Below are 22,963 nucleotides of genomic sequence, written 5' to 3'. Positions count from 1 at the left end.
TTTAACCTATAATAATAACGGATCGGTTGTTTCTTTCGAGAATATGTAATGGCATGACAAACCTATATTTAACTTTAGATTGTTGCAGAGCAATATTCATAAAATGTGTTTAACTCCTCTTGAAAACGCTGGCAATGTTCAACAGAATTAACAAAGGAAAATATTTTTGTGTCATCTGCGTACAGTAAAATTTTGGAATGATGAAAACATTGTGTCACATCATTGATAAAAACGTTGAAAAGAAGCGGACCAAGATGAGATCCCTGAGGCACACCAGATGTAACTGGTACAAAACTAGACGTATAGCCCTTTACTGCTACGGCTTGGGACCTATCGGCGGGATATGAGGATAGCCATCTCAAGAGGTCATCATGTATACCGATGTTATTAAGCTTACTTATTAATAGATTATGTGAAATTTTGTCAAATGCTTTTGAGAAGTCGGTATACACGGCGTCCACCTGATATCCCTTCTCCATTGCGTCTAATGTAAATTCTAGAAACTCACACAGATTTGAGTCGTGTTTAAATAATATAAATTATTTCATAAAAAGTAATAATGAATTAACTGTATAAGGCATGAAAGGCATTTATTTTCTCAAAATTGATTCCTTTAGAATTCTTTTTGATGTCATTTCTAATATACTAGATACTACTATCGCTTCGGAAACAAATGGTGCTCTGAGAGAGAAGAAGCGTCGCAAGAAACTCTGAATTGTATAAATAGAAATTATCGTATATTGAATGCATCATGTTACTACCACACCATCGGATGGTCCGGCTGGCATCGTACTCGGCACGGTACGGACGGTAATATTAAAAAAATTGTGCGGTGGACAATGCGACATACCATATGGTCACCGGACTGCGTTCAATGTTTCGGACGTACTAAATCCGATGAATTTATTGCATAACATAGCGCCACGCCATACTGTGTCTAAATACAAAAATTAAAATACGATGGCGCCTGGGCGCACGTTTGACAACATTGTCACCGTAAACGTCAAATATCCTGTTCCGTCACAAGCATGACACTAAACGACACTGAATAAATAATAAAGAGCAAGTTTGTAGTGATTTAGTATTAATCGGAACGGACCCGTAAGCATGGTGTATTTCAGTATGTTTAACAGAGGAAACTCTTCCATCAACTGCAATCATACCTGTCAAAATATCATAATATTTAATCGCGATGACTTTTTTTAACAAGCGACTAAAATATATTGCGATCTTTTTCACCCGGAGATTCTTTATTTATTTATATTTCCGTCATATTGTACTACACCATTACTGTACAGAAGACCCTCACAATATCCGGAGCGTTGCAAGTTAAGACGTTAAGAGTTGACGTCGATGACGTCACATCGTCGCTTTGTTACGGTGTGCAAAACAAGCATCACAAGTATATTATTATACATAATTCAAATAAACAAAGATTACATTTTTTTGAATTATAAATTGATGTATAGGTGTTGTGTTGAGATGCTTATTATTATTATAATCATGAAAAATCAATGAAATAATCTGGGTTAAGTATAAAAAGTATCTATTTTTCTGGCAGTACTGTTATAGCGACACTGAACAACAGAACTATTAACAATAAAAGTCGAAACGTTTTATTGAAACTTCAAAAACAGAGCAGTGCACGAAGATATCACATGTGCCTAACGGAAATGAAACTGCAAACCGTACTAACGCAACAAGATGATGGCGCGGGGGTGAAAGGGGAACGAGAGGGGCTTCACGTTCCAGCGAGGGACATAGATAGTGTGGCCGTGTAGTAATAACAGATTTACACATAAATATATTCTTGAAACATTTATACATAAAGATTTTAATAGATCAAAATTTAAACACCCCTTTTGACGAATATCTTACTGTCATTTATCGTATGAATTACCGAACCGATTTTGATGAAAGTGATAGACTAGAGCTTGGGAAAGGACATAGGGTACATTTTATTCCGGAAACCATGCGGGATAAGTGAAAAAATGAAATTCACGCCGATGAGCTATAACTGTACTAATAGTAGGTTTAGTTTGCAATAGCAATCTTCCTCGAAATAAGATTCATATAATATGTTGGGAACAGGGACCCGGAACTGGAATAGGACATGAGATAATCGTCAATTCCAATCTTGCTCATTATTTTTAAAAACCCTTAATCTACTTTGACGACGTCGCGGGCATCAGTTAATAATAAAACTATAAATATAGCTTGCGATACTTAACGAAAAGAGCTTAACTTTTAAATCAAATTAATTATTAGCAGAAATTCCATATTCAAACTAGAAATGAATTATATCAAATTCAACAAAAACCTCAAGCGTTCCTTGTTTATTACGGAACTCTAAAATGGGGTCAAAATTAGACTCAATGAACACTGAGTAACAAGCTGTTTTTGAACAATAAATAATGGTTAGCCGACGTTCCAGTTAGGCTATCAAAGCCACTGAATGATGTCCAGTAATGATCTATAAATTATATTAACCGCAGCCGTTCGTGGTCTGCATGTGGTTGGGACCACCAGCGATGTCGTCACGCGTCACGCGTCACGCGATCCCAGATAGGTTGTTATGGCACAACTTGCGTCATTCATACTCTGTGTGGTTTACATTTAACGGGAGTCGATGTGTTTTATACGCGAATAAACAGCTATTTTCTAACAATATGAGTAATTCGCATGTAAATGCGTGGTGAGGGGTGAAGCCGAGGGCATCAATATATCCGAGTAGTTTAGTCGCTTTTTTTCCTCAAGTGCCTATTATTTTAGTTTATAATTTTAACAAGTACATTATCAATATCTATTTTACACAATTATTGAACGGACACAGCTATTTATTAGTATACTATGACACAGCTAAGTAGCTCATTATACACGAGGCCGTAGGTGAGGGCGTAAATCTGCCGAGTGCCTTGTGAGTAAGTTGCTCTCGAGTTTCATACATCGTAAGCGGCTAATTGCTTTTCTATAGATTTCGCAGGCATTTAGTATTTCTGGAGGGGTTAAATCTATCAATTGTTCATCTCATTACAATTATTTACCACACAGCAACAAACGCGATACGAACAAAATATGAATATTATGGAAAATGGCGCGCAAGAATTTTTTTGCACGAGCCAAATGTTAGGTTCCATTACTTAAAGCCAACAACTTACTTCAAAATTATAATTTTAGTGATTAAATGCATATATTTTATTTATATTTATTAATTACATTAATTATATATTATATTTTAATTTGGGACATATTTATTTATATCAAAAATATAAATGGATTTTCAGCGGCATAAAACCTCTTTGTTGTTTAAAAAAAACTATATTACCCGGTTAAATTTAAAATGTTCTGTTAACTCTCATATAATTTGCACTTAGGTACTAATTTAACTTTGTAGGGATAATTCTATTAAGCACTTATATGTAATATTATTACGCACGTGTGTGCTATAATTCTGTTTATGGTCCTTCTTAGGACCGATGAAATAACGCTCACTTTACGAGCAAGTGTGTTTAGAAGTGTTTTTCCAAACTTTAATAGTGTTTTAATAGTAGAAAGTATCAAAGTCGCTATCCTCAAATCACTTCACACACATGTATTTTTATCCCCCTCCCCGTACTAAAATAAATACTTACCCTTATGTGTATTTCCAGTACCCGTACCCCATAAAATAATAGACGTTGTTGTCGGTAATGGCTGTCGCCTAGCATGAGGTAAATTTCAAACTCTACAAGTATAATTTATTTTTTTATTTATTTATACTTTAATAAAACGGCGTAAGCCAATTAACTAAACATATTACACAAAAAATAGTTAATAAATACAAAGTTTACTGTAAATAACTAACAATTAATTAACATCCAAATACCGTTCATCCATTCCTCTCACAAAAACGCAAGCACTCTGTTAAAATATGTTTAATAAATGTTTAATAAAAACCAACTAAGAATAACTAGCTATAATATAATATAGATGACCGGACAGCCCCATAATGCTTGGCCAATTTGGATTTGACATTTGTTATTATTGTGTTCGTTAGATTTAAATTATATTAAGGCGACACTAAATGCCAGCGACCTTGAGAGATATGAGTTCACGGCTGCCGGCCCGCCATCTATGTAACAAAGCCAATATTTTCACAATTTTGGGTGGAAAACAGTTTTTATGCTTACAATCCTGGTTATTCACTACTAATCTGAATAAATGAACCGACACATAAAAGTACAAGCTATAAGAATAATTTTTCTGAGAGAAGTACCAAAAAAATGCGTCACGCCATGCCAAAAAACTTGTTTAACTTCAAAGAAAAGAGGTAGTTCAAAAAGGCTCGGCAGTGTTAACTATAACCAACAGCAAGCATTAGCAACCTACAAATAAGACTTAAGGATATGTGTAACAGGATTAAGTAGTGTTCATAGCTCGAAATGCTATACTTTCACCACAAAACTTGTCTAAAAACACCATGTTTGCGTGTTTTCTACTTACTCTTCGCCTTAAGAGCTATCGCTAAGCGTGGCTGACTTTTCACGACTTGTCAAATAAAATCAGTTACAATAACAATAGACTCTCTCGCTCGCCATGAAATTCGCCATTTTAAATAATTAAAACACGTGTCATTGTAACTTTGTTTTTACATTCGATTTTTGCGTAAATCTTACATTTTTAGGGTTCCGTATTCATCATGTCTGTCGATCTGTCCGTGTATGTCACAGACACTTTTTTCCAAAACTATAAGATCTATACTGTAGAAACTTGGTAAGTAGATGTATTCTGTGAACCGCATTAACATTTTCACACAAAAATAGAAATTTATTTTCATAAATTTTTTTCATCAAACCCATACGTGTGGGGTATTTTTGGATAGGTCTTCAAAAATGGTATTGAGGTTTCTAATATCCGAGTCCGACTCGCACTTGGCCGCTTTTTTTATTATTATTTTCATAACCTTTCCAGAGCTCGTTATCAGGGGGACTGTAGATGAAATCTATATGTGTGTATATTGTGAGGTATGAGTCAAATAAAAACTATTACAAATTTTTGTCGAGTCACGATATTATCGCTAAAACTCCTCGTATCTGTTGATACACATGAGTCAGTATTATTGCTAAAGCAGATGTCTTGTTTTATTTGCGTTTTTGATAAGTTTACTTAACAAACTTGTTATGCATTATACTCGGTTAAATAGAGTTAGTCAGTCTTTTGTTGGTCGATATGCTGTTTATGTGTAGGTAATTTATAAGAATTGTTAATATCGTTTACGTGGTAAAGATTGCAATTACATTAAAAAATTTTGCCGCCCCTAGGCTATTTAATGAATAAATTTAACCGTAATAAAATTTTACTAAAAAATAAGCGTAGTGAAAAGACCAGGAAAATCTCTAGAGGGTTTTCTAGTTCGTTGTGGCTCGGGATTTCCTCGGCTCCTCCTGGCTCGGAAAAAGCGTTTTTGCTGCGAGTTTTCACGTTTTCACGAGTGCAATAGCGCCCTTTTCGTGCTGGACAGGTGAAAAATATATTTATCAACATTCTTTTATTTATTTCATATATTCATATTTAACCAATAATTTAACTTTAACTGAATTGACAAAAGAATCTATAAACCTCCGTATATTATTATCATAGTAGACTGTAAAGCTTGAGAAATCTTTATTGTTGGAAAATAGTATTTTATAATGATAGGAACGTGTGTTGAAAAGCTAAATGAAGCGTACTTATTATTACTGTCCCTTAACACCACAAGACAGTAAATGTGTTAGTAAATTTAGTAAGCATCTCCAAATAAAGCTTTTTTTTATGACAATAAGATACGAGACGAGGAGGACGTTCAGCTGATGGTAATTGATACGCCCTGCCCATAACAATGCTGTGCCGCTCAGGATTCTTGAAAAACCCCAAAAATTCTGAGCGGCACTACAACTGCGCTCGTTACCTTGAGACATAAGATCTTAAGTCTCATTAGCCCAGTAATTTCACTAGCTACGGCGACCCTTCAGACCGAAACACAGTATTGCTTACACATTAATGCTTCACGGCAGAAATAGGCGCCGTTGTGGTAGCCATAATCTAGCCGGCATCTTGTGCAAAGTAAGCTTAGCTCCCTCAGCTCCAAACAAATTGCAAAATTCCATACAAAATACAATAATAATAATATTGACACACTCATACAAAAATTATCCCCAAACTAGGCATAGCCTGTACTATGGGTGCAAGATAACGATATATTTAATACAATATACTTACTTAAACATACATAAATACATATAAACATCCATGACTCGGAAACAAACATTCAAATTCAACATATAAATGATTGCACCTACCGGGATTCGAACCCACGACCTCTATTAATTATTAATAATACTAGAACTTATGGATGTGAGTTCGAAATCAATTAATTGCATGACGAATGTATTTAAAACGGTAAAGAATGCTAAATAATAATATAGTATCTACGGTTCTAATTATACAACGTCGTTTCTGAATACAATAGATATTGTTAGGTCACTCCACTCTGCATTATGACCCAGTAAATCTAATTGGAATTAAATATTTTCGTTGGAATGAATAAGGCCATTTAATGTAATCTATATATATAAAAACTAGCTGACCCGGCAAACGTTGTTTTGACATATAAATTATTTTTAGTGTTCGACCGTTTTTTCTCAGACTTACTTTTTAACGCCGACAACCACGACCACGAAAAATTCTTTTCATTTTTCGGGTTAGTATAATGCAGCATAAGCATAAAAAATGTGGCTTTCTATACGTAAGAAAAAATTTAAAATCGTTTCAGAAGATCCAGAGATTATTAATAGCTTGCAGATTACAGATTTCTTTTCTACTTACTTCACACTTCACACAATATTTTTATAAATTATAGCGTATATGTGTTATTCTTGTGTGTAAGCTATATTATTGTAAAGTTTCATCAAAATCCATTCAGTAGTTTTTGCGTTAAATAACTACAAACACACATCCAGACATACATACTTTCACATTTACAATATTAGTAGGATGAATCCCTATCTCCCTTGGTCACGCCATCACGCGTGAACGGCTGGATCGATTTCGCTAATTCTTTTTTGTTGTGTTTGTTATTGTCAGGAGAAGGTTCTTATGAAATAAAAAAATAAGAAAATTGGAGGGAAAATTTAAGAATATTTCATCTATATACAATGAATCCCTATTTTAGGTCTATAGAATAGCCCGCGTTGGCATATGTATATCTTCATAGTATCTTATTACTTTAAAAATGGTAGTTAAAGTGTATGGTCATTTAGATATACGTTTTAGTTTAATTTTTAACTAATTAAATTAGATTACACATTTCCGATGGCTTTTTACTACATTATTCCCGAATACATCTTTTTTTTCTATTGACAGAACAGCGTCTGTTAGGTCAGCTAGTATTAAATAAATTGTTTTGTTTGTTTAATTATTTTCATACAGTCTTTTAATTTTCACACGTGCGATTGCTCACACGAATATTTTTGTCTTTAAGTCAGATAATATATTTTATTTTGTCGGCTTGTCTGTGGGGCTATTAACTATTACGACGGGACATCTAACAGCACTAGTAGATAGCTCGTGTTATAGTTACTTTTACAGAACAGAAAAACTAGGTTACTTTTATATTCTTTTTTCACTTACCAGTGGGAGGCTCATTTGCACAGGAAGTCGGCTAGAGTATAGGTACCACAACGGCGCCTAATTCTGCCGTGAAGCAGTAATGTGTAAACATTACTGTGTTTCGGTCTGAAGGGCGCCGCAGCTAGTGACATTACTGGGCAAATGAGACTTAACATCTTATATCTCAAGGTGACGAGCGCAATTGTAGTGCCGCTCAGAATTTTTGGGTTTTTCAAGAATCCTGAGCGGCATTGCATTGTAATGGGTAGGGCGTATCAATTACCATCAGCTGAACGTCCTGCTCGTCTCGTCCCTTATTTTCATAAAAAAAAACATAGTAAAAATGTATTTGGGTTTCAAATACGAAATAATTTAAATTTGGAACGAAATTCAATCCGATAGTTAAAGTACGACGATGGCGTTTTAACGTACCTTTCTTGAAAAAAAAAATCTTGATACCTACTTGCGCCTTGCACTTCATAATGTACTAATTAATAATTAATGAAAACAAACACAAGAAATAAAGATCCTGTCTTTATTTCTTGTACCTCGCGTATGTAATGGAGATTCTATACTATAAAAATTTAATTTCACAAATTTGTAAGGATTTCTCATAAACACGCATTTCCCGAAAGAAGTTTATGGAATTTCAGCACACTATATGTGATTCAATTTTATCGCTTTCTCTTGCTTGTTGTCATCAGGCGGTATGCGTTGGATGAAACAACATGCTTTTCGACTATTTCCTGTTGACGATACACAGGACCGGGAAGGATTTAGACGATGATATAATATAAGATTTTGATTTTATTTAGCTGGTATAAGTATACTAAATTGTCCAAAGTGGCAATTCGCTATTATTTATATGAAATCATATTGTATTCTTTAGTTTGGAAACAATTTTATTTTACAAAACACATGAAATATAAGTTTGATGAATAATAGTTTAAAAAAACTAAAAAACACGCTTTATATAAAATTCAACTAAAAAATTGAAAATAAATTTTAATAAATTTAAATTGAAAATAGTGTAATAAAATTGTATTTTTTATTGTTAAAAAAAGCGTGGGGTGTAGAAGAATTATTATTTTAATAATATCTTAAAAAGCATATTCCTATTATTTATTTTTCATTTTTTAGTTAAAATTTCTATAAAAGCGTATTTTTAAAACTATATATTATGTACCTTAACATCAATTCCTGCCTTATCGACCATAGATAAAAATTATATAAATAGACAAAATTTTAGTCTGCAAATTGAATAATGGAATAATCTTATCAAATTAGTGTATTGTCATCGGTCCTCGATAAATCTACAAAGTTTTAATGAAATCTGGCCGTTTTAAGTGGGTCAAAATCGCGTCTAATGTCCGTTTTCAATAACGTATCTCTAGTTAAGGATACATTGCTATCACCGTTTAATGACAAGCTCTTATCTATCCACAGTTATGTCCAATATAGTTATAGTCCAGTGCTTTATGTCGATAGGTTATTGAAATGTAATTAGGCGTAAAAGGATAGATTTGTCTATCTCTAGTAAGTTAAACTAAAGATAGATAGGTTATTGAAAACGGCCGTAAATAAGTCAGTGACAAACATAAATACAAACATACAAGTGAAGCTAATAATATCAAACATTGCAGAAAGCAGGAAAATTGTAGCGGTAATGAAATCAGCAAAAGGGAATTTCCTTTACATTCAGACCTGAACTATGTCAATTACAGTATCAGTCATGTTTATTTATAGATTATTATCTCATTGTATTCGTATACGTTTTTCTACAATGATTTTGTTCAAATATAAATATGTGTTATTTTACATTCGTCATCTTTCGCAATAGTAAATATATGTGATTTTAAATATGCGATTTGTTATTGTTATGTTTTAATAATAGTCTAAATGCGCTGTACAGTTGACGGTTGTTGATATAATATTTCGAGATTAATCGTCGTTGACTATTAACTAAAGTAGTTGAAATATATTTAATGTCGTGATTTTGACAGTTGACATTCTCAACTAATAAGCACCGAGTAAAAGCCGATAATTAACGGCTTTATATTGTTGAACAAGTATTTTAGCAACATGAGCTTGAAATGATTGTGGAACTGTGCCAGCAATATATTGATTTCTGTATTATCATTTGGAATTTAGTCACCCACTTCTAGTCAGAAACACAAATAATAGGGGCTGAATCGTTCCCTTAATATTGACCCGGGTGCGGCCGCTTCCTATGCTTTTTTGCTTGTCATTCCTGAGCTTGGTAAATGTTGCTGGCCAGGTCATCTGTGCGCCTATAAGTAACTCTAGGCCTATTCAACTTACGGCCTATTCATGTGCTCCTCTCCTACAGTGTCTATCTGCCCTGACTGTGAAATGCCTTTGATTGAAATCGAATTGAATTTGATTGATTCCTATTAATCTGATGACGTTGTTAAATGTTTTACTCGATATAACTTAACATATTTCACAAGACAACATGATTTGTTTGACTGCGCTTGCAGCAATGGGCTTGATCGCCTGTAATCCAGTCGTATGTCAAAAGCTATAGCGTTGATTTTGAAATTCAACAAAATAAAATTTTGAGCTGTTCTAAGTATTAAAAAATATCATCCACCTTTAAAGCAATGTATAAATAAAATGTACACAATTTTCTAACACACAAGAATTTTATCATCTGCAATTCACAGAAAATGTATTATGAGATTACAATCGATTATACCTTTGGATTTACAATTACTGATTATTCAAATCGTTATCGCGGCTTATAGTTAAATCTCAAGTTGTAACAATGAAATAGTTGAAGCTAGAAAGCCTTAATATGAGGCTTTGCATTCGAGTCACGGGCACCGTACGTCAGGTAGTGACCTTGAGGCTCTAGCCACGCCGCTGAGCTTATCTGCCGCCGATACACACTGCGTAGAGTGTAAGCGATACTGTTCACTCGATGGCCGGCTCTCGACACCGTGGGGCGCTCTTTGTGTACACACTACGCACTAGCCGATCGCAACGAACCGGCACGCGCCTGGCGTTGTTTTGTTTACGCGCCGATCAACTCTACCAAGTGCGTCGCCGGAATATTTTAACATAGAATTAAAAGTTATTACGCTTCGTATTCAATCATGTTTGTGTTTGTGATACTGTTGACGATCGTCTTGTGTCTTCTGCTGCTGTTAACGGTCTTCCACTACACGACAAATGGAAGGAAACACTGGCTGCACAGGAAAGTGCCGTACAGAGAGCCTTGCCCGATATTCGGCAACTTTGGCGCCACTCTCACCATGAGACGCAGCTACACGAGCATGTTACAATATTTCTACGAGTGCTACAAAGATGAAAAATACGTCGGTATCTTTCAGGCGCGGCGTCCGACGCTGTTCCTTGTGGACTTGGATATTGTGAAAAGTGTACTGTCAACGGAGTTTCAGTACTTCAGTGATCGAATATCAGTGTCAACGGACACAAAGAGGGAGCCTTTATTGCGCAATTTGGCGAATATGAGTGGTGCTGAATGGAAAACGATGAGGCATATAGTCACCCCGACGTTTTCTTCCGCGAAAATGAAAGCAATGTTCCCTTTAATTGCGGAATGCGCAAAAGGCTTGAAAAATGTATTGCAGCTCGAGTCAAAAGAGGATGTTAACGTTCCAAACTTGATGAATCGCTTCACCACTGACGTTATAGGCAGCTGCGCCTTCGGTGTCGACCCGGGGTCATTGAAAAATCCTCAGTCACCGTTTTTGATAATGTCCCAAAAAATGTTCAAGACAGACCGCACAACAATTCTTAAAAGATACTGTCGCGCGTTCTTCCCAAGACTCTTCAAATTTTTGAATCTCAGAACATACTCGACGGATGTTGAAATATTCTTCACCGATATTATAAATCAGGTGCTGACGACGAGACGAACAACGGGCGTTCAGCGGCACGATTTCCTGCAATTAATGCTCAATGTGCAAAAAACTGAAAAAGAGTTTAACATGACTGACGCCTTGATAACGTCGAACTCCTTTATTTTTATGCTGGCGGGATTGGAGACGTCAGCGACTACGTTGTCGTTTTGTTTGTATGAGCTCGCGAAGGACCCCCTCTTACAAAACAAACTCCGGGTTGAAGTGTTAGAATGCTTAGAACGTTACAATGGATTGAACTATGAAGCTATTATAGCTATGCGGCTCGTTCTCCAGAGTGTATTGGAAACCTTGAGGCTGCATCCACCGACGCCTTTGACCAGCCGACTTTGTACTCAGCCGTGTACCTTGGCAGGTACCGATCTCAGCATGAGGCTGAAAGACGCAGTTCTTGTACCAATCCATTGTATACAGAGGGACCCTAAATATTTTCCGGAACCTGACAAGTTTGACCCGGATAGATTTAGCGACGACTCAAACCCTCAGGCTTTCTTAGCTTTTGGAGACGGCCCGAGAAGTTGTCCAGGTAAATATACATTTATATTTGTTTTATTATTTTCTGTTGAAATTTGCATATATGTATATTATTATGCGATACTTTAGCACACAATCTTATTTACGTGTTATAAGATATCTCTATCTTGACAAGTTATCAGATATTAAATCGAAAATATTTCTATCGATAAGAACATACCTAGGATGATTCTCTCCTTAAAAATTTGAGTTAAATTCATCGTTGCTTTTATCGTTTCCGCACTGTTTGATACAAGTAACCCTCATTATCAAACGCGACACTATTAACATACTTATCTGTTTCACAATATAAACCTAATTGTAATGATTTTTGTTCATCATTGTTAAGTTGTTTTTTTTTTTAGATAAAAAACCCAAAGATTAATTATTGTCAATTGTCTAAAATTATGTGTTAGTTTTCATAATAAATTCTTTAAGGCATAGGTACCTATAACTTCTGAATAGAAATTCTTATAATTGAAAAATGATATATTAATATAAAAAAGAATGTATAAGAGTTTGTATGTTCACTTAAAACTTGAAAATTGAATTAAAGGGTGACGAAATGACCATTCAATGACCAATGTATAGTGGTAGATGTTTTAGGTGAAGCGAAGCGCACTTGGCTCCACCTAGTTTGGTATACTTTGCAATATAAAATTAAAAAAGTGTTAAATAAGACTTTGTTAAATGTATATTAGTTTTGCTTTTTATTAACAATTCGATTTTGTTGTAGGTGCCCGTTTTGGACAATTGACAGTGTCTGCTGGTCTCGCAGCGATACTCAGCCATTTCACGGTAGAACCCTGCTCCAAAACCACAGCAAGCATTCAGTACGATCCCCGTAGTGTGATGCTGAAGAATAAGGGAGGAATTTGGCTTAGCTTTAGACCAATACAAGACTGATGTCGGATTAAATATACCTATAACTGTATCATAGTGTGTACTAACAGTATTGTTGAATATGTTATTTATAAATTAAGAATGTACTTATGACTGTATGAAATAATAATGTGAGAGCTATCGTAAGCGTAACGTTTACCAGTGAGAGGCTCCTTTGCACAGGATGCCGGCTAGATTATCGGTACCACAACGGCGCCTATTTCTGTCGTGAAACAGTAATGTGTAAGCATGTGTTTCGGTCTAAAGGGCGCCGTAGCTAGTGAGACTTAACATCTTATATCTCAAGATGCCGAGCGCTATTGTAGTGCCGCTCAGAATTTTTGGGTTTCTCAAGAATCCTGAGCGGCACTGTATTGTAATGGGCAGGGCGTATCAATCACCGTCAGCTGAACGTCCTGCTCGTCTCGTCCCTTACATTATAAATAAAGCCTGCATTGAAACTGACTGTGACTGTGTATATCCGTATCATGTTATAATTACACGCCATTTGATGCATTAAAAATATATTTTATTTAATAATGTGATCATCGCGGAATTCTAACGGAACTTTAGTATAAATTCGGAACTGCTAATAAAGTGTATAAACTCAATATTATGCTGTTATGAAAGTCATAGTTGAATTGTTAATGTTTTCATATTAAACGCTACGCTCTCCAATAATGTTATTGTGTCTCTGGTGAAGTGTTATGAATTATATATTATATTCAAACTGTACTTATCTTTATCTCTATAGATATAACTGGTTGTTAAACTATGTTGTTCTTAATTACTTATACCACTCTTTTTCCGTCTATGGAAAGCTGAGTAAGTGTATGTTAATTAATTATTTACCTATAATAAATAATGTATCAAATGCCAGTATTTTTATTTTACTTTTGATGTTAAATATAATTGCCAAATGTTATGTAGAAATTTATTTTATATACCGGGTGTAACCAGTCAACCTCCGAATACGGAAGGGTTCCGTAGGGCTCCCTTTAACATGAATCATTGTTTTTGGCAATTTAGCAAGAAAGTTCTGTAATTGCAGAAAAAAAAATTGTAGACATGTTTAGCCAGCATTCTAATGCAACCTACGTAATAAAGGTCAATGGCACTTGTACAATATATTGTTGCGGCGGAATACATTTCTGCTTTTTAGTTTTTAGGGTTCCGTAGCCAAATGGCAAAAAACGGAACCCTTTTAGATTCGTCATGTCTGTCTGTCTGTCCGTGTATAGCACAGCCACTTGTTTCCAAAAGTATAAGAACTATCTTACTCACACAAACGCACACATACACACATCGTCACACACACACCCACTTATTGTTTCGGAAAAAAGTGGCTCTGACATATTGACGGACAGACAGACACACATGACGAATCTATAAGGGTTCCGAGTTTTGCCATTTGGCTACGGGTTCCTAAAAATAACGATCGTAAGAACGATTGAAAAGATAAACAGATAAAAAATGACTAACAAATAAGAACGATACAATAAAATGACCACATAAAAATATTATGATCAAATAAAATACGATCAAATATGACCAAACAAATCAGATGATCAAATAAAAAATTACGATTAAATAAAACGATTAGGAATAATTAAGACGATCAAAATATACTCAAGTTTAGTTGTTTTTGGAAGGTACTCTTAATTCGTATGTGCCTGGGTTCGACCACCTCTTTCACTCACCATTCCTCTATAAAAAGTCAAGTCATAAAAGTTATTATTTATTTTCTTTAAATTTATTTATTTATTGTTTCAATGTAATAAACAAAGTACCTATGTACAAAAAAGTTTTACCATCTGTTGACTTCTTGTTGGCATAATAATAATAATAAAATTTATTGCCTTGAACTTAATTTAAGTATACAATATCAGCTTATTACAAAACATACATTAGGGAGTAGGCTCAGCTTATGCTGCTTGAAATAATATTTTCATGCAGCGCTGGTTTTCAGCCATTCCCATCTCCCTAAGGTGTAAGGTGGGATACATAGTAATAATTATTATAATACACTACTGACTGCTTCGAAGTCAAATGGCGTTCTGAGAGTTTATACTGTGTGATTATCAATTAATGTTGTACAATTCTGTGCTGTGTCTGTGATTGCTCAGGCACTAATCATCTGTAGTCCAGTAGAGAGAAGATAAACAGCAGAGAATTTCTAATAAAACCTTGAAATAATTGATTTATAAATAAACTCTAAACCTCGCCTGGACTTACTATCAATAATATTTTGTATTACAATTTCGTAACAAAAATGTTATGAAACATATTGCGCTTAAATATAAATAAAGTAGCCTTACTGACAAGTATAACAGCTTAGCAATCGATAGTAATCGATAATAGTGATGGGATAAAATAATCTATGTAAATCTATTCAATATCCATTATCTAGCTCCGAAGCTGTAAAAATGTCTTCCATTGTAACGGAGTTGCTAATTATCGAATGTGGCTGTGAATACTAGGTACGTAATATAGTAACGATGCATTGTTCGTGTAGATATAAATAATAATATCAATGTTTCTGTCAGTCTGTTTATCCGCTAACTCTTCAATCATCCAATGTATTTTTATGCCGTTTTTAGTATCTGTTAGACAATATTTTACCGAAGATTTATATCCAAAATATGATAGTTTTGTAACGTGTGAGCTGCTTTTTTCACTCATGGCATTATATCTCGTGTATCATATTTTATTATCCTTTACTAATTTTAATGAAAAGTAATAACTTTGTGATATTATATTAAATGTTAGATTACCTAAGAATAATAGCGTTTTTATTAAGGCAACTATTAGATGCTTGTGTGCGTGGCATCTTGACACTCAAAAGCATCTTTCAAATTTTGTAACATAGGCTTCGTGTTATTTTACATTGAAATCAATAAAATACAAAATACTTACTGATGATATCTGGTCCCAGTGGCTTTCTTATTTTTTTAAGTATATTACTTTTACAAAGTCTTAATTCGCAACCCGGCATTTTAGTTTCAATTATGACACACTTTTTTGAGATTGGCTCGAGTACACCCACTTGGGCGTAGTATTACATGCCGCACTTTATGACTTCGCCTCCGGTATCTGGTGGGAGCGCAGCGGAGACCAATCCTTAATCTTTGTATTAAATATTAGGCCGGATGCTGACCGTTCTTACTTCAACGCACGATTCCCTTTCGTTTGTTTTCTCAATTCCGACATTTAAATCTTTTAAATTATTTTCTTTATCTTTACCGCCAACCGTATAACAATGAGTTCTTATATGCGAATAAGATCTCCTTGTTACTTGGACTATAAATGGAGATTATAGATTATAATTGTCTTTTTCAATCTATCATTCTGATGTATAAAATATCAAAGGTAAACACCTACCTAAAAACCCAACACTGACATGAAATGTTTGACAGCAAATTTTTTGTGCCGTGTCCAGAAAACTAATTTTGACATTAAATGCAAATGGCTGGCAAAGGAACGTATAATACTCTGAAGAATTTTTGCATTTTGAATTAATTTCGTTCGTTTTCCGTGTTTTTTTATGGCCAACAGCGCCAAAATGGCGAATATCAAACAGGCTCAAAAGCACTTTGACAGTCGCCAATCCATTGGTATAAAGTAGAGGTCAGTGCAACCCAAACATTCAAAAAGCTAGTCAACAAGTTCAAAAACTTGTTAATTCTTGATAAAGGTATTAAATATATTATGTTATATCAAATCAAGATTCATGGACGATGCGGGACTCGATTTAATCACAGAAATGAGGGATATCACTTAAAAAAAAATATAACATTCGATTTTGAATGACTGACGAAAAAGATGAAACAATATGTCAATTCGTGTTTCGTTTATAATACAAAAATTTTTTATTATTAAGGAATTTTGAGAAAGGCCCTTAAAGAGGAGGAAAGCTCTGATAAACAAGCCCCGACGCCAGAGAAACTTATTATTTCTTTGTGTAACGCAAAAGGCACTTGGAAAACAGAAAATTCTTCCCACTTATCACTTCTTTTTCTGCAGTATAGATTCCGTGCGTAGCCCGGGCAGATTGCTAATAATAAAAGTTACAGCTGACATGAATGTGTACCTACGCACACATTTATAAGAAGTATATTTTTATTATTTCAAGTATTTAAATAAAACACTTTTAAAGGATTAAAATGCGTGTAATTGTAATTGTTTTTACATTTGATTTTTTCGTAAAAGTTACAATTTTATTTTAGTTAATCCGACGTTTCAAGACCTTTCCAGATCTATCCTATTGATCATCTTTGTAACCTCAGTATGATGACAGGTACTTTCCCATCATTATTCAAGCAAGCGATAGTTGTTCCAATTTATAAGAGTGGTGATAAGCTGTCCATCTCAAACTACAGGCCCATCTCACTACTAAGAGCCTTGAGTAAGGTATTGGAAAAGGTGGTTAATTCAAGACTAATACGCTACCTTGAACAACATAACCTGATAGCAAGTAACCAATATGGTTTCAGGGCTAAAAAATCTACAGAAGATGCTGTGATCTCCTTTTCCAATACTGTCACCAAGCACATGGACCAAAGAAACAAATGCCTGGGAGTATTTCTTGACCTCAAGAAAGCGTTTGATACCGTGTCCATACCTCTCCTACTCCGAAAAATGGAAGGCCTTGGTATACGAGGAATCGCACTTGACTGGTTTAATAACTACCTATTAGGAAGGACGCAAAAAGTAAAAGTAGCAGAATATTTGAGCAAGAACCTAAATGTGACACACGGCATTCCACAAGATAGCACGTTGGGACCGACGCTTTTTTTAGTATACGCTAATGAAATTTGCAACATAAGACTAGATAATGCCCAACTTATTGCCTTTGCCGATGACACTGCCATAATATTTCATGGGAGAACGTGGAATGAGACCCGCACAACAGCTGAAATTGGACTTAGCAGGATCACAAAAACATTGGAAAATAATCTACTCACCATAAATGCTCAAAAAACCAAGTACATTTGCTTTAGCATAACGCGAGTCACCCAGCCCCCTTCTAATTTCAAACTTAAGTTACACACGTTTCCCTGTAACAAATTAGAAGTCACTCCTAATGACTGCTCCTGTGAAGTACTCGGTAAAGAAGTAACCATGAAGTACTTGGGAGTTGTCATTGACGAAAACCTAAAGTGGCATCCCCACATCACAGCACTTGCTAATAGAGTCAGGAGGCTAATCCCCGTATTTAGAAACCTCCGTGACGTTGCTGACACCAAATTGATAATACAGGTTTATAAAGCACTATGTCAATCCCTACTGATCTATTGCATATCTGCATGGGGTGGAGCAGCCTCCTCACACCTTATTGAGGTAGAAAGAGCGCAAAGAGCTATCATAAAGGTGATGCTCGGTAAACCTCGTAGATTCTCTACCGAGGAACTATACAAAATCACTGAACTTCTTACGGTACGTCAGCTGTATATAGACAGAAGCGTTACACGTTACCATCGGATGCACCGAATCCCACCACTGGACAGTACTCCCCGACGTCGACCTGTAATACACATTCCCCGAACAAAAAGTTCATTTGCACAACGCCAATATAACTATTTGGGACGATATCTTTTCAAAAATATTAATACAAAACTTAAAATTATGCATTGTAATATATATGAACTTAGACATAAACTTAAGAACATGTTAAGAAACCTAAATTACGAAGCTACTGAAAATCTTATTCGATAACCACTACTTAAACCAGGTATAGCATTTGAAAAATAAAAAGCTAAAAACATACTCACACACACACACACACACACACACACACACATACACACACACACACATACACACACACACACACATACACACACACATATACACACACACATACACACACAAACACATACACACACAAACACACAATACACGCCCTAAATTATATATAAAATAGTTTCTGTGATCATAATTTGTTGCATAACTTCCATTGTTAGACCTTAAAATATGTTGATGTTTGTTATTGACATTTTACAATGCACAACTGGGAAGAGACTGACCCCCATGTCACGGGCTGTCCTAGTTTGGGGGTCGAGGGTAATTTTAAGCAAAATTGTATTTTTTCTTTGCAACAAATAAAGATTTATTATTATTATTATTATTATTATCTCGATTTCAGATCTAGACGAGACGCCGTGAAAGGTCTGAAACGTCGGATTAACTTAAATAAAAATGTTACTACTACGCAGAAATCTGCGTAATCTTTATTTAAAGTGTTTTATTTAAATGTGTAACATTCGTGTTAATCAAAGAAAATACTATTATTTCAAGTAATCCATACGTTGAGTCATTTTGTTTAAAGAAATAACCCTTGAGGTAAAATTATTCTCGTATCACAGGTACTCGAGGCAGAAGTACTTGGAGCTATCGAAGAAAATAATTTCGTTGAAGAATGTTTACAAGTGCTCGTCGATTTCTGTAATAACAAGACCTACAATTTGATAATCGGTATGTTTTTAATATAAATATTTTTTTTTTAACACAAGCACACTAAAAGCAAATTTTTTATGGAAGAGGAGGACAAACTAGCGTACGGGTCACCTGATGTTAAGTGATCACCGCCGCCCACATCCTCTTGCAACACCAGAGGAATCACTGGAACGATGCCGGCCTTTAAGAAAATACGACCTTTTTTTTAAGGTACCCAAGCGTTTCGTTCCGGAAACACAGCACAAGGATCATTCCACAACTTTGTTGTACGTGGAAGAAAGTTCCATAAAATCGCACTGTGGAGGAACGCCAGACATCCAGATGGTGGGGATTATATCGTAATTTGTGGAGTGTCAAATGTAATAAATTAATATCTATTGTGTTAATTCTGCCAAGTTTTGTTAGTCTACACGCAGAATGGTGCACCTTTTCTCCACCAAACATTTGGCTTCCGATGAACTCTCCACCGAACGTTAACCCTGCTGAGACCAATTTGATACTCCCCTACACCAGGTATCCTTAGAAGTTGTTGACATGCTGATCCCTGGAACGAGAGCATACGTGCTTGTGACAAACAAAACATAGCAGATTAATATTAAGATAATAATTGAAACATTTTAAATAATTATGTATTATCGCAAAATAATACCTTATTCAATAAATTTTCTTAAATAAACACAAAAGACCGTTTCCAAATACTCAATAATGTACTCTACAGTCTTACGTCAGGCTCGAGAGCATTGTACAGTCTGATGATATAAAAATAATTCATGAATCAGACCGTTAAAACCATCAAATGACCTAATCGAGCAGCTCTCCGTTGCACTATACGTTTATGGAAGTCTTGCGCGAAGTTCAATTGCTTCTAGTGTTAGCTTCACCCATAATTCGAATGATAGAATGCTGAATAATTGTCTTATTTTTTGAACCAATTTATTACTTAGCCATAGAATTTACTTTTTTCTATGTAATTTTGGTTTGTCAATGTGTGCGTCACGTAGAGGTTTAATGTTGAAAATTCTAAAAAGCTAATGTCAAGGAGATTATTTTATCGTCATCATCAACATCGTATCAGCCGGAAGACGGCCACTGCTGAATAAAGGCCTCCCCCAAAGATCTCTATGGTGATCGATATCCTCATCGAACGTATTCCGGCGATCTTGACCAGATCATCTGTCCATCCTGTGGGGTTGACTGTTTACAAGTTTTCAAAATCGGTCACAGTAGATTCGCTTTCCTTTTCTATTTCGCTGTGTCACCTTTAGAGATGTTCTTCTCTCTATCACGCTTTGTCCTTTTTTACGGAAAAAGGTGGACACGAGCATACGGGTCACCCGGTGTTAAGTGATCACCGGAGCGTTGCCGGCCTTTAAGGAAGGCCTGTTCGTCTCTGCTAGTATATTTCAAGTCTATGATTTGTTTTAAATGGAATACGGAGAAGAGCGAGCGTGCAGCAATTTCAAAGACGTCGCCAGCATTCAAGGAAGTTGTACGCGCTTTTTGTTACCACCATGTTTGTTTTTAATCCTTGTTTATATTACAGAACCAAATGTGCCAGTAACATTGTTGGAGCGCACGGAGGAGTTGGAAGTACGCGCGCAGAAATGCAATGACGTGAACGTTACACCTCACCATGCCGTAGTCAGAGCCCCGCCCACTGCGGACCTCGTAGCGTCCATAGCGGACGTGTTCTCTAATCTCGTCTTGTTTAAGAACTGTCCCGTTCAGGCGTGGAATGAACAGGGACTCTTCAGACTTCTGTTTAGGTAAATTTAACAGTATTTTGATATTAATCGAAAATGTACATTTTGTGAATTATAGTAATACGATATTATGCATAGGATCCCGCCTAGGTGGGAACCATAGCGGCGCCGTGATGCAGTAATGTGTGAGCATTATTGTGTTTCTATCTGAAGGGCGCCGTAGCTATTGAAATTACAAATGAGACTTAACATCTTATGTATGAAAGTGAAGTGCGCAATAATTGCGATGCCGTTCAGTATTTTGAATTGAATCAAGAATACTGAGCGATCATCAGATGAAAGTCTCGCTGTTATCGTTACTATTTTTCATAAAAAAGATTGCAGTCTGTAAAGCTGACGCTTACGGACGATAATTTTGAGTAATAACCTCATAAGAAAACATCTTATTCAATGTTTTATATGAGTCAATGAGAGTCAAATATGACTCATATAAAACATCGTATAACTAACTAAAAATTATTAAGTTTTTTATTCAAAATTGTAACATAACCTATTATTACTGCATTCGACGCAACGCTTAGGCCGATCGTGCCTCCCTAACGCTAGTTCCTCGCTCTCACTTGCACGCTTGGCTCAGGCGGAAAGTGACAGTTTTTCGTGCGTGCAGCTGACGTTCATCGGCTTATAAGAAGTTATCGGTTTAAGATCGTGTGTGTGTTTTTTATATAAGAGGGGGCAAACGGGCAAGAGGCTCACGGGATGGGGAGAGGTGAGGCAACCGCCAATAGACATCCGCAACATCAGGTGTCAAGAGATGCGTTGCCGGCCTTTAAAGTGGCAATATGCTCCTTTCTTGAAGGTCCCTAAGTCGTATCGGTTCGGGAAAACCGCAGCCCGTAATTGATTCCACAAAGTGGCTGTGCGAGGCAAGGCAATTTCAACCTGATGCGCGTGATACTTTGCGCGTAATGTCCGGTGGTGGTATTCGGCCGCTGGAATCTAGCCGAACAGTGTATTGCTGTATTTTAATTGTTTTGCGCCACATCACTTATATAGTTATATCCTTCTTTTTTAAATATAAAAACACGAGAAAAACACACTTTCAGATGTGCCACACGATCAGCGGCTGATATATCTCAAGCGAGTCTCGTCTGTGCCAGCGCGTGTCGCTGCCTGAGCGGCGCGGCGACGCACAAATGCGTGCGAACTCTCCTTGCCTCTACGAAAGATTGTCTCTACCATTTACTACTCACGCTCACACCTCTTAATAATGGTATTTTACTTCTTTTTTTTTAAGTTGAAACGTCTCTAGATGTTGTTTGTGTGTATTGAATGAGACTGAGCTGTAACGCTCAGTATGTAACGCTTATTCCGCTTAAGTCGGCTAATTCATTGCTATTGACAATCAAAGCAAAATTTACCAGATTCAGTTAGTTATATACAATAATTTATAATTTTGTGTATTGTGCATGTTATCACTATGAATATAGAGCAAGACTATATTTCATGCTCAATTGTATTGTTTTGTTTTTTGTGTAGAACGGAGATCAAAATATCCTTAATAATTTTCTACCTTGAAAAAAGATAGAAATCGGTTAACATAGTGCAACAATACCTGAAGATTTTGTTACTAAAGCTCTTGATTATATAAAATGAAATGATATTGTATAATCGTTGTTACTCGTATAATAAAATATAAATATTATGTTATTGAATAATAGAGGTATTTAATCAAATTGATAACGGTTACAGCAAATATTTGAGATAAAACTTATCGCGCTGTTTACAATCAACGTCGTGTAACTCCGGGGTTAAAGCCGGGCTTACACAGGGTCAGTGCACAAGTCAGTATCGGCGCCGACACTGCCGCCATCC

At 35.6% G+C, this 22,963-nt stretch overlaps 2 protein-coding genes across 2 annotated transcripts in view; both read left to right on the top strand.

Annotated features, from left to right (window-relative positions):
• Positions 1-22,507, top strand: part of LOC126976563 (rotatin-like) — a 57,648-nt gene extending 35,141 nt beyond the window's left edge. Inside the window, exons 23-25 of the mRNA XM_050824947.1 lie at positions 19,295-19,403; positions 20,929-21,151; positions 22,195-22,507. Of these exons, the coding sequence (XP_050680904.1) occupies positions 19,295-19,403; positions 20,929-21,151; positions 22,195-22,384 (522 nt within the window). The 3' untranslated portion in view covers positions 22,385-22,507. The remainder of the gene's footprint in view (positions 1-19,294; positions 19,404-20,928; positions 21,152-22,194) is intronic.
• LOC126976566 (cytochrome P450 6a2-like) lies at positions 10,447-13,803 on the top strand. Its single transcript, XM_050824951.1, has 2 exons — positions 10,447-12,060; positions 12,784-13,803. The coding sequence occupies exons 1-2, from the start codon at positions 10,746-10,748 to the stop codon at positions 12,951-12,953; spliced, it is 1,485 nt and encodes a 494-aa protein (XP_050680908.1). The 5' UTR covers positions 10,447-10,745; the 3' UTR covers positions 12,954-13,803.
• Positions 22,508-22,963: the final 456 nt, after the last annotated feature.

Source organism: Leptidea sinapis, chromosome 41, assembly GCF_905404315.1.
Source record: "Leptidea sinapis chromosome 41, ilLepSina1.1, whole genome shotgun sequence".
NCBI lineage: Eukaryota > Metazoa > Arthropoda > Insecta > Lepidoptera > Pieridae > Leptidea > Leptidea sinapis.
The sequence above is the reverse complement of the archived record's forward strand: the minus strand, read 5'-3'. Positions and strand labels throughout refer to the sequence as shown.